Here is a 13,174-nt window from a genome sequence, read left to right on the forward strand (position 1 = left end):
TGTATGTGTGTGTGTGTATATATATATATATATATATACACACACACATATATATAATATATACATATATATACACATATATATAATATATACATATATATAATATATATACATACACACATATATATAATATTAATATATATTTATATATATATAATATATATATTTTGTCTTGGAACTTGCAGAATTACCTCGGGGGAGGTGACCCACCGTAGGATTTTGAGCCTGTTGCTTGGATGCACTTGAGGGCTGAGCAGCAGTTGGGAACACTTTGGGGACAGACTGCAGGAGAGGGGATGGGTAAGATGAGATAAACCTTACTGAGAAACCCCAGAGAAATCAAACATAACATTTAGGAAGTATTAGACCTTTATGTACTATTTCATGATTCATCCTAAGTGAAACTAGAATAGGAAACTAGTTGGCCACCGTCTGTGCATCTCAAACCCAGTCTGCTAGTTTTGTGTCTTTATTTGATGAAGATAAGTCCCTGTGATGGGTCAGCAGCGTGTAAGGAAGTGAGAGGCCTGGCAGGACCTTAGCCTGAGTTATTAACCCAAACGTTTTCACATGGAGCAAACTTGCCTGACGACCTGAGAAAAGGAATAATGAGCTGGCACCCTTTGTTGTGTTTAAGGTCCCGCACACAGCAGTCAGTTCTAGACTCGTAACTAACTCATGCAGGCCAGTCTTAGGCTTGTCCATGTCCTTGCGGTGGCTCGTCACTTAATCAGCGTCTACAGCTCTCCGACTCCTTCTTCCTTTTTAAGAAGAGGTGAGAATCACTGCTGTTTTAACAGAACAGAGTAAGGAGTTGTTCATGTTTAGGCATTATTTTATGAGCTGTGTTTGTTGACTCTTGCCAACTTACTGGTGATGTCTGTCACAGTAAACGTTAACCAAAGGTCTTGCGTTACTCGCTAAAGTTTTGGATGTGCTGCGTAGACCACACACACAAAAGAAGCCCTTCAGCACAGTGTTGATAGGTATGTAGTTCACCTTTGTCCTACCTGGTATGCCGTTTTGCTAATTCATTGTTTCCTGTTTTGAGTTTTGTTACTCTTAGATTTTGCAATCTTGTATGTGTTTAAAGCTCTCTTTTGTTTCTTCTATCATTTTAGTTCTTACGTGGCCCTTAATAGAATATATAGACACTTTATTCCAGTTCATTCTTATTTTTGCATTACACTTAAAATTTGATTTATTCAGAATTTATGGTACAGATCTAGTTATTTTTATCCAGATTGCATTTAGTTATTTTATTATCACTTGCTACATATTGTTAAAATTTCCCTTCTTTTGTAATGCTTGCCTCTCATAATGAGATTTTTGTGTACTTGGACCTATTTCTAGGTATTCTGATCTTTTGTTGGAATGTTTCTGTCCAGTGCATTGTTTTTAAATGGTTGGTACTGTCAGCAGTAATAAAATTTTATGCCAACCTGATTATTGTCACTTTCCCAATAAAGTATTTCATAATAATTTCTGTGGGGCAGAGTTAGTCGTTACTCATTTTTCTTCTTAATACATTTTTATGATATCCTTTCTTTCATTTGTGGATGCTTCTTAAGCTCATAAAGTCCTATACTGAGACATCGTGAATTTGGTCCCTCAGACAGAAAAAAAAGCCTGCATAAAGTCTATAGTTTCAAGTGCCAGTGTACTACATCCTACAGTGTTAATTATGACATTAAGAAATGATTACTTGTCAGGGCGCCTGGAGGGCTCAGTTGGTTAAGCGTTCAACTCTTTGATTAAGGCTCAGGTCACGATCTTGTGGTTCACGAATTCGAGCCCCGCCTTAGGCTCTGTGGTGACAGTGTGGGGCCTGCTTAGGATTCTCTCACTCTCTCTCAAAATAAGTAAGCTTAAAAAAAAGGAAAGAAAAAGAAATGTGTACCTGTCAACTGCACCTACTGTGGGAACCGTTTTGCAGTCTATATAAATATTGCATCCTTATTTTGTGTACCTGAAACCATGTTATATGTCAATTATATTTCAATTTAAAAAATAAGTTTTTAAAGGAAAAATTAACAACTTTTGATAACTGTACTTTTTTACTTAAGATGTTAACATTAGGTACAGTTGGGTGAAGGGCATGTGGGGAGTCTACTATCTTTGCAACTCTTCTGCAAGTCTAAAATAAAAGATTTAAAAGGTGACATTGAAATTCTGTTAGTCATTTATATATCCGAGAAGCATTTATTGAATGCCAATTTTATGCAAAGCAGTATCTAAAATAATTTTTCATCTCCTAATTTTCTGACTGCATCTGCAGATAGTTCAGCAAATAGGTCCTAAGGCCTTCATGGGAAGTAAATAGTACCCATCTGAGAAGATTCCAAGGCTAATGTAACGGTCTTACATGTTCCTAGCCTTTAGATGACACTTTTAGATGCGTACTCATCACTTATTCTTTATTCTAAATAACCTAAACCCAGACCTCCCATTGAGAAAACAAAAGCCCTTCCCTCAGAGCTGCGCTATTCCCAGGATGTGCCGGTCCTGGGAGGTAGCACTGTTCTGCCTGGATGCGATTCTCATGTTCAAGTGCTTCACCCCTGCCTTCTCCTGGTCGTCTTGTCCCTGTGGAAGGGGCTTCCTGAGTCTACCCCATGTCCTTCCTCATGTGCCCTGTGTGTACCCTCATTCCCCCTGGACTGGAACAGCTTTCTTTTAGCCCAACATACTGTTGTCACTAAAGAGAAGAAAATTCTTCCTGTGTCTTACTGCACGTTTTGTAGCTGTGTGCATGCTAGTGTGTGGTTACACTCAGTGGATTAAAAAACTTCAAGGAATGATGTGATGCCATTCTTGTTAAAACAGCAAACTGAGACTGGAAAAGAATTTTCTTAATAAGACATAGCTACCTGTATGTATCCTTAGCACGCAATCGTATTTGTAATTGTATTTATTTATATTTGATAAAATACATCTATCAATAACCTTCAGCAAGTGTCATGTTTAATGGTGAACTATTGTAATCTTTGCAAAATCTAAGAGCAGGGTACCCGCCATCACAGCCCAGTGGTGTTGTGCTAGAAGTCCTGGTCAGCACGGTAAAAAAAAAAAAAAAAAAAAAAAAAGGCAAGTTTAATAGACTTACTTAAACAGCTCAGTAGACTTAAACAGAAATACTTTAATGAGAGTTTAGCAAGGTTTCTCAGTATATACTAGCAGCCATCAGCCAGAAAATAGTATATAAAATAAACTCCCTTTTTCAAAAGAAACAAAAAATAGGCAATACCTAGGAAAAAATCACAAAAAATATGCAAGAATTTTAGGGAGAAAAATTATAAAACTTTGTTAAAGACACAGAAGATATAAATGAACAGAGGTACCAAGTCTTGTCAGTATTGTAATGATATTTATTCTCAAATTAATGAAAATTTCAATATTTTTCATGGATCTTGGCAAATTGATTTTAAAATCATTATGGATAAATAAATGTCCAAGAAGAGCCAAGATGAGTTTGAAAAGAAAGGAGGGGGCTGCCCAAGATGGGCAAGCTTATGTCGGAGGAGGGAACTTCCACGCATTGCTGGAGAGGTGGTAAATGGTAGCTGGCTTTTAAAAGTAACAGTCTTCAGATGGACTGATGGACATCTAATAGATGGACAGTCAAGTTCTGAAGAGGGGACCATGGGAAAATGTCTTCATCCGACCCCTGCTTCTGAGCCACTTAGTTCTACTTGAACTTTCTCCACCGTTCCTGGATCTACCTCTGGAGCTCTTGTGCACGTACAGAGATGATTGTATAATGTTTTTGAGAAAGTGGACAGTTTCATACCATGATTTTATTCACTGATTTCCTTCTTCTTTTCTTTTGTTTTAAATTGAGGCATAATTCACAAATAACGTTAGTTTCAGGTACTCACCATAATGATTGAGTACCTGTATATTCAGTATCTGTATAATTGATTCAGTATCTGTATAAATAGTTGACCCCTTAAGGGTCCACTTCTACACAAGGTTTTTTTTTTTTTCAGATGGTATATATAGTATTGTAAATGTATTTTCTTTTTCTTCTGATTTTCTTAGAGACATTTTCCTTTTTCTAGCTTATTTGATTATAAGAATTTAATATGTACCCCATATAACATGTAGAATGTGTGTTAATTGTTTATATTGTTAGGTTTTTGGTCAGCAGTATGCTGTTAGTAGTTAAATTTGGGGGAGTCAAAAGTTCTGTGTGGATTTTCGACTGTGCAGGGGGTCGACGCCCTTAACCTTGGTGGTGTTTAGGGTCATATGTACTGTGAAATAATCACCACAATAGGTCTAGTTAACATTTATCACCTTGCATAGTTAGAAAAAAATGTTTTTCTTGTGAGGAGGACTTTCAAGATCTACTCTCTTAGCAACATCCAAATATGCAGTACAGTGTTGTTAACTGCAGTCGCCATGCTGTGTCTGTTCTCCGCCATGACATTTATTTTGTGACTGAGAGTTTGTGACCTTTTGGCCCATTTCACCTCCATCCCTATACCCCACCACTGGCATCTGTTCTTCGTATCTGTCAGCTTGGGGAGTGTGTGTGTGTGTGTGTGTGTGTGTGTGTGTGTGTGTGTGTGTGGTTTTGAGTTGCATTTCCTTGATAATTAGTGGTGTTCAGCATCTTTTGTGTACCTGTTGGCCGTCTTTATTTCTTCTTTGGAAAAGTGTCTATTCAGATGTTTTGTCATTTTTTAATTGGATTGTTACTTTGCTCTTGAGTTGTATTATGTTCTTTTTAGATGTTGGATATAACCTCATGCCCAGATTTTTTAAACATAATATATCTTAGAACTTACATTGTCCTAATAACATCGACAACACTGCTTCACTTTTTTAACAATTGTATAATAATTTTTGGTATAGCTGTAGTATTACAATTTATCCAGCCCCCTAAGATTTACTTTTAGATTCTTTCTAATCTTGTTGCCAACAATGCTAAAATGAATTTCCTGTCTTGTATATATATTACTTCACACATGTCTGAGTGTATCTATAGGATGAATTTCCAGAAGTGAAACTGTTGGCTCTGAAGGTGTATACGTTTCTATACTTGGTAGACATTTGCCCCACAGTGTAGCGCTCTTTTACATGGCACCTGTGATATACTTCCCATCAGGTCCTGTCTGTCTGCACAGTGTGCCAGACCTATGACAGTCACAGAATGCTGTTTTGTGGTCTTCCTTATCAATTAGGATTTTTTAAAATATGTTAAGAATATGTGTAATTTAAGTTCAGTCTTTCAGTCTGTGTGTTCCAAATATATTTCCCAGGTTAGCATTTGTGATTTTAACTTTGGTTATCATGTTTTTTTCCCTATGTAGAAATTGCTGATTTTATGTAAATTTTTCAATCTTTTCTTTAAATCACTCTGGTTTTTGTTTCAGATTAGGCAGGTTTTATTCGCACCATGATTGCTCTCCCGTGTTTTCCTTGTCATAATTTTGTGGTTTTGTTTTCAGCACCTAAATCTGACCTATTCAGAATTTACTTATGGGCACAGACTAAGGCACGGCCCCATCTTTATTCTTTTTCAAGGTAGCAAAGCCCCTTGTCCCAGTGTCCTGTGTTCGTTGGTTAATCTTTCCCACACTAATTTGAAATGGCACTTTTATTATAATCAAAATGTGTATTTGGGTCTCTTTCTGGACTTTTATGTTTGTTCCATTGGCCTACTGTTCACACAAAAGTTTAATTACTTTGGCTCAACAGTGTTTTAATATGTTATATTTCCCTGAAAGAATTTTCCTGGGAAGTTATTTTTTAATTCTCTACAGAACTTTAGAATTAATTTGCCTACTTTGTGGTAGCATTTTATTAAATGATCTTGGAGGCAATTTGGATTTTGTTGTCTTCCATTCAGATATCACGCATGTGTTCATCCTCTCATGTCCGTTGCATTTCAGCATTTTCTTCATACAGATCTTGTCTTTTCTTCTGTTTATCACTCTGTATTATCTTTCTTATTGCTGTGGTAAACAATTGTGGTCTTATTTTAAATTTCTTAACTTTTTTTTTTTGGTTTATATGAATGCTGCTGTTAATTTTAGTATATTAGTTTGTATTCAAATGAATAATTGATTACATTATTTGGTTATTTAAAATAGTGTGTCAGCTGATTTCCTTAGGTTTTCTAGAAATATAATCTGCAAATAATTATTTTAAATCTTTACCAACTTTTACACTTTATTTCCTTTTTTTAGGTATGTTGGTTATTACCTTTGGCATAGGGTTAAAGGCATCGTTGAATATTCCTGATCAGGTTAAGGAAGTGTTTACTCATTCCTTTTTGTTCGGGGCTGGATGGTAAATTTTACTAAATGCGCTTTTAACACATATATTTCTCACTTTTGATCTATTAATAGGATGAATCATACTTCTAGATTTCTTTGTAATAAGAAATCTTTGGGGAAATCCTAGAATTAAACCCTTGTTATAGTATATTCTTTTGATATTTGAATGTGTTAATATGTTAACATTTATTTTATATTAATAATATTAGACTATATTCACATACTTAATTTAGGATTTTTATCTGTTCCTATGGGACACTGGTTTTCTTTTTCTTCGCTATTTTTGTAGGGGTTTGTTACTATTAGTTTGCTAGATTTCTTGCATTCCCTCTTTATTAAGTACTGGAAAAGTTTATATCATATTGGAGTTATCTGACCATTAAAAGATTGATAGAAGTGCCTTGTGAAAATGTCCCTAGCTGGTGTTCTTCTGAGAAAGCTCTTTGCCAACTTCCTCCATTAATTTCTTTTGAAATTGCCCATTTCAAGTATTCTATTTTTTTCTGTGGTCAAGTTTTGGTCATTAATATTTTCCTAGAAACTTATAGTGTTTATCTTCTATTTTGGCACAGAAATAAACAAAGTAGTTGCTTATAATTGTTTTAATTTCTTTGTTACTTATGGTTATGGCTCCGTAGACATGTCTTAGTATGTATGTTTTTCTGATTTGTGTCTTCATTGTTGATTAGGTCAACTAATGATACCTCTATTTTTCTCTTAAGGAAGGGCTCCTGGACTCTTAGTTTTCACTTTTTATCTTTTAGACACTGCTTTAGCTTTTTAGTTATGTGCTTAGATTTTTTTTTTTTTTGCAATTTTTAGATAACCTTTTTGATTGACTTGTTCATGAGCGTTTTGCAGTTCCATTATTATTAATACCTTGTTTACTTTCACTGCAACTAGCAAGTGTCTGCCATCACTTTTGGAATCTGAAATAAGGCTGTTTTTGTGTCCAATTTTATGCTCAACTGTAAAGAATTTTCCTTGGACCTGTTGAAGCTATGTTTGGGTTTCAGAATAAATTTAACTAGATCTGCCTTCCGCCTTGTTAATTAGGTCTTCTGTATGAATACTTAGGTTTGTCCCCTAGATGTTTTGTGGATGGAAAGGAGTCGCATAATTCTGTATTCCTGTCAATATTTCCTTTATTTCTTACAGTCTTTGCTTCAAACAACCTATGCCCTGTTTGTCTTTTTTTTAAACCTGATTTTTGCCTTGGATTCCAAATCCTGTCCATTACAGTGTCAATCCTGTTTCATTTGGGTTGCATTTTTATGATGTGCCTGTGCCCGTTCTTGTCCAGTTGTCTGAGTCACTTTAAAAGTGTGTCCTGTAGACTGTGTATTTTTAGTGTTGTGATTCAGTCTGTCTTTTTCGTACTGTGGAGATTAGCCAAACTGTATTTATTAAACAGACAAACTTGGTTTTGGTCCTGTTGTCATGTGTAATATATGCTTCCTGTTTCCTTTTGGTGTTTTTGTGTTTCATCACATAATATGTTTTTTAGGAGTTTCTTCAGATCATTGAGAAGGTTTGTATTTTTGTTCTGAGGGTTACCTTTATGAATTGAGATGGTGTACTTGAGCTCATTTCTGTTGGCTCCTTCCTGTGAACAATGAGGAAATTAAGACACAGTCACCTGGGTTCATGTCCCTTCCCCCATTGCACCTGGACTTGACAATTTCTGCACTGACTCTGCACATGGAAATAGGGCTGCGCCTCTGGCAACACAGGCGACACTGTGGGGCTCCTGGGCCTCTCCTGCCGGGTTGGATGTGCTGGGGTGTCGCTCTGTTGAGGCCAGCGTGCGTTCACCACCATCCCCACCCTCGTCTTTCCTATCCTTGCAGCTAACTGCACTGATAGATGGAGCAGCACCTTGTGAGAGTTGGTGGTCTTGTAAACAGAAAGCCGTGATCTTCTGCAGACTACATGCACATCAGTCCTTCTGCCGGGTTCACTGCTTTGCTTTCTTGAAATTTATCCTTTGAATTTAGAAGGTTCTTCTATGATACATTCTTGCATTTTCAAAATGATTTGTTGTGAATGCTTTGATACTTAAATGACAGATTAATTTGGTATAAAATTCTTGTGTGCTAGTAAATTTCCTTAAGGACTGTGGGCGCGGCCCCACGTCTTCTCTGTGCCAGGTTCTCTGGAGCATCTACAGATGGCCTGACTTGCCACATAGTATGTTTTTGTGTCTGGATGTCCAGAGGAAGCTCTTTGTCCACTAGCTTACTGGAGGAGGCTTTTGGGGTTTGAATGGAGGGAAATGGAGAACAACACAAATCCAACCATATGTGTAACATTCTATTTCCTTAAAAAACAAGCGATGAAGCAAAGATTCCGTAGTGTTAACATGAGTTCACTATGGTTGGTGATTACAAGGGAACCTAAGTGTTATTCTCTGTGGTCCCGAGTACATTTGAGATATTACATTTCTAGAAATTAAATGAAGTGCCATGTGAATGTAAACCAGGGAGTGCCTGTAGGCTTTATTGATTGAATCCAAAGTCTATTTCATTGAAAATCACATTTTTGCTTTATTGATCCCAACATACATTCTTGTTTCTTTATGTCGACAGCCATTCGTGTAATTGTTATATGTTCCTTAGTGTCATTTCCTGAGTTTTGAGTCCAAGTATTCTTTTATATTAAGAGGTCCTGTGACTAGAGATGGTAAAATTCTAAATTTGGAATTTGAAGAGTGGGAGTTAGTGGTAATTACTCTAGAAGCCAGAACTACATGAGATATTTGACTAAAATCTGTTAAGGGATTTATATTGTTGGTTAAAGACTATTTTGAACAAATATTCCTCTAAATATACAAATAGAATTAAGGTTTAAAATACCATGGTAATTAAAAGACTTAAATATTCAGGACTTTCTTTCTTTCTTCAGTAGGGCCCTTGTAAGGACGAGTTGTAACAAAAGAGAAATCACCTCTTTTTCTTATTTTTATTATTATTTTTTTTAGTACTAAGGGGTTTTTAAATTTGCTTTCCCTCTGTGCTCAGGTATATGTCTCGAGTCCACGGTATGCATCCAAAAGAGACCACCCGTCAGCTGAGCCTGGCTGTGAAAGATGGTCTCATTGTGGAAACCCTAACAGTGGGCTGCAAAGGCTCAAAGGCTGGTATTGAGCAGGAAGGATACTGGTTGCCAGGAGATGAGATTGTAAGTATATTTTATTTGATAAATGTGGAGGTGCTGATTTTAAGCTTTTGAATATCATTTAAATACAACCCGTAGAAATTGATTTTTAGAAGTTTAGTGATATTTCACTTCAGTATTCTTTATTAACCTTAAGGGCATACTTGTGCAGGATTGATAATTTCGTTCTTCTTTAGGAGAAAACTCAGTTCTACAGAGAGCCTGCTTTCTCTGTCTAGGTTACCTTGAATCTGTAAAATGAAGTCCCTTTTAATGTACATGTAATTAATGGTACTCCTATTTTCTTCAGTAGATGCTAGTAAGGAATGTTTCAATGCAGGATAATGTCGATGCCATCTAGACAGAGTGAAAAGGAGGATGGGCTTCCCTGGGAAACTGCTCACTTCAGGCTGGATGATGTCCACGCCGAGAGCCACCTGTCCATAGGGTTTCTGCAGGAACAACGGTGGCCACGTTAGGGTCCCCTGGCCTGTGTCCTCACTGACCATGACCATAAGCTGGTTTGGTGGCACTCTAATACAAATCAGGAAAGACAGAGTTAAGTTTTCTTTATAGTTTTGCCTAGTTCTTACTTTGACTCCTCTTTGAAGTGAGGACATTTTAGTCTTCTCTTTCCTTTTACGTTACACTTGGATACTCAGGGGCCCATGGAAAAGTGCATTTTTTTTCTTGTGTAAAAATTGGCTTCCTGTGTAATATTTTTATCTTCCTACCTTTATATGCCTTTGATACTTCTTGATTAGAAAAGTCTTAAGTTTTGCTGAGGAACATCATTTAAAGATGGTAGGCTTCAAATATAATAGATACTAATTTTTTTTAGTGTCTGAAAGGTGTCAATTTAGTAAGTAGGTGTTTTGAGAGTGTTTATCATGAATTCTCTCATAAAAATGACACAAAACCTTAAAATTTGTTCTCTGTGGAAACATTTCCCAAGAATTGTGAATCGTGTTACTTTTTCTGGCTCCCGGGTGGATGTATGGGCGCACACGCCCGCCGTCAGGCCCGAGGGGCATGCTTTCTGGGGTCAGCTGGTCCATGGGGGCAGCAGTAAGTTTAAACATTAGGGAAGTTGTTCACTTTCAGTGCTGTGTTTATCAGTTGAATCTGTGCCTTCAAAGTTTTAGGAAAGAAAATTCACATTTTCCATAAACACAAAATGTGGAAGAAAAAGTGTTTAATGTCACCGGTATCCTCTGATGTGAGCACTAGAAGTGCTCTTGAAATCTTAAGTCAGAATGTTTCCATCATGGTGATTTCTCTGTTCACTTCCTTTCAGAAAAGTAGAGCTTTGTTGCCAGTGAAGAAACTGTGGGGGCCAAGTCGTAATAATTATAGCATGAGGTGATCTAAATCTCCATCAGACATTGATAATTGATACCTTTTTGTACATTGAATATAATCCAGGTGATAGAAAATGTCTAATCCCAACACACTGGGAAGTTTACAGACTTAGTATAGATGGCGATACTGGTACTTTTTGATATTTATATATAATTAACCGATAGTAAGTGCAACTTAATCTAATCCATAGGATTTTGGTTTGTGGACCATGTGTACATTTTTCATGCAAATGATTTTACTTCTCCTTACTTCCCGTAAGCTTTCTTCCCCTCCAAGTTGGAGGTTCTCTGTTCAGTTTACTTCAACAAGCAGTTAATGAGCTATTATGCGTTCACCACTGCATTGGATTCTGTGTTCTTTTTATTTTTACATGTCCTTAGTCTACATATTTATAGCATCATCCTTTTCTTTTTCTTTTTTCATTTTTCAAGATGAAATTTTGTATGTAAATGAAACAACCAGTGTACAGGTTTTATTAATTCTGGTTGGTTCTTAGAAACATTTTATGTACTAAGTATGCATGTTATATGTATGCATGTACACAAATACAACGAGGTGTATAAAATTGTGCCTAGTTTATAGAATAAGCAAATAAAATAAAAATTCGGAGACAGTGTATTGCAGCAGAAAGAGGGTCAGGTCTTACATTGTTAATAGATGGCATTTCCACCCCATCTCAAACATTTATTTTGTTGTGTGACCTTGAGGAAATTTCTTAACCTCTGATCCTCATTCCTCACCTATAATACGGGCATATTAATATCTATTTCACTTGATTGTGAAAGGATTCAGTGAAATTATCTGTATAAAGCATATAGCTGTGTACTCAAAGCAAATTTTGGCCAGTGAACAAATATGCTTAAGAAATGCCTACATACGGTTTAGCAAAAGCACATCCATTTCCTCCTAACCATACAAGCAAAAATTCTCATCAGGGTCTTTTTACTTTTTAACCTGTATCTTTAAACACAAGGAGCTTTGTATAGAACTTTCCCCAAGACCCTGGATTTGTTTGAGGTGGAACCACAGAGTGATGAGATTGTGTATCTTAGACCCATGACTGGGTTAGCACCTGTTCCCTAAGGGAGGTCATGCTCCCATTTTCATACACTAAGGATACCCTAGAAGGACATGGAGCTGACGTGTGTCACGCAAACATCTCGAACTGCGTGGCCCGTGCATGTGGGCAGCTGTGTCTGGGCCCATTCTGAACCACAGAGCTTGGGAAGTGCACCCAGTCTGCACTACCAGCAGTGCCCTCCCATACGGCACGTCTCTCCCCTCTAATGAAGCCAGTCTTGGGGAAGGGTCGCCTGTTCTGACTTGCACAGAAGCGCTCTGTGGGCTTGTGGCCATCCCGCTAGTCCAGGCATTGGGTCTGGGGCCTCCTTCATACCTCCTCCACCTTGTACATGGTGGAATCCTCTGAACACTTGAGTTCTTAAATGGAAAGATGTAGGTTATTATTAATCCTGTTGACTTTCCGACTCCCTACCAAGAGAAGAAAAAGTCAATTAGATCTATATGGCCTTGGGAAGGAAATGCATTAAGATTTTTTTGTTATTTGTCTTAAACCTTTAATTGGAGGTTAAAATACTCTTTACTCAGGAGGTTCTGTCATTTGAAAATGGGTAGTAAAGCTCTTCTTTTCCTTCTATAACCTCTAAAAGTGTTAGCTGTACCTCAGAGGTGGGGAAAAGGCAGATTTTCCTTAGTAAGTCCCCAAGGTATATTCCTGGTTAGCATGGAGCTTGGATGGTCTTGTCTTCAGTCCTTTATGGTAGCAAAGACCAGGTAGTTCTCCTGATCTGCTCCTCCGTGTTTGAGCAGAGGGCTTGTTGGTGTCATGTTTTTATTCCACCTCGGCTACCTTTTCTCTTGCTAGTTATTTTTACAAACTGATATAATTGAAACATATGGATATCATACACATTATTTTTATTAATTCCAGCAATCACGTAGTAAATGTCTAATGCTAATAGTATGTCAGGATATAATTATATATAATCTGTTTAAAAGGAAGCCTGTATAAGTCAGGACAGTGGCCTCCATTGTACTGAGGTGCCTTCTGCTAGACTGGAGTGATTTCTGATCCAAACCAGCACGATAGCCCTGTTGAAGTGGTGACTCATTTGGAGAAAGTGATAAAATTGGGTAGAGATAAGCATCCTAATGGTGATATTTAAGTATGACCATTTGAGAAAGCAGAATAAAAAACCCAATTGTTAAAAATGAGGCCATTCTTCATTTTAAATGGTTTGCTTAAATATTAGTCAACAAACTAGCAAAAGTATCTGTACCAATCAGTTTTAAAATGACAATCCCGCGAAACCGGGAGACACTCTTGTAAATTTTCTACGGTCCTCTTA

At 37.0% G+C, this 13,174-nt stretch overlaps 1 protein-coding gene across 22 annotated transcripts in view; it reads left to right on the top strand.

Annotated features, from left to right (window-relative positions):
• Positions 1–13,174, top strand: part of ZMYND11 (zinc finger MYND-type containing 11) — a 134,457-nt gene that overhangs the window by 76,525 nt on the left and 44,758 nt on the right. For 21 of the 22 annotated variants that reach the window (XM_043563233.1, XM_043563232.1, XM_043563244.1 and 18 more), the window contains exon 3: positions 9,308–9,467. In XM_043563233.1, coding sequence (XP_043419168.1) covers positions 9,308–9,467 — 160 coding nt within the window. Of the gene's footprint in view, positions 1–9,307; positions 9,468–13,174 lie in introns of those variants that run through there. The other variant, XM_043563246.1, reaches the window with a different exon arrangement.

This window comes from Prionailurus bengalensis, chromosome B4 (assembly GCF_016509475.1).
Source record: "Prionailurus bengalensis isolate Pbe53 chromosome B4, Fcat_Pben_1.1_paternal_pri, whole genome shotgun sequence".
NCBI lineage: Eukaryota > Metazoa > Chordata > Mammalia > Carnivora > Felidae > Prionailurus > Prionailurus bengalensis.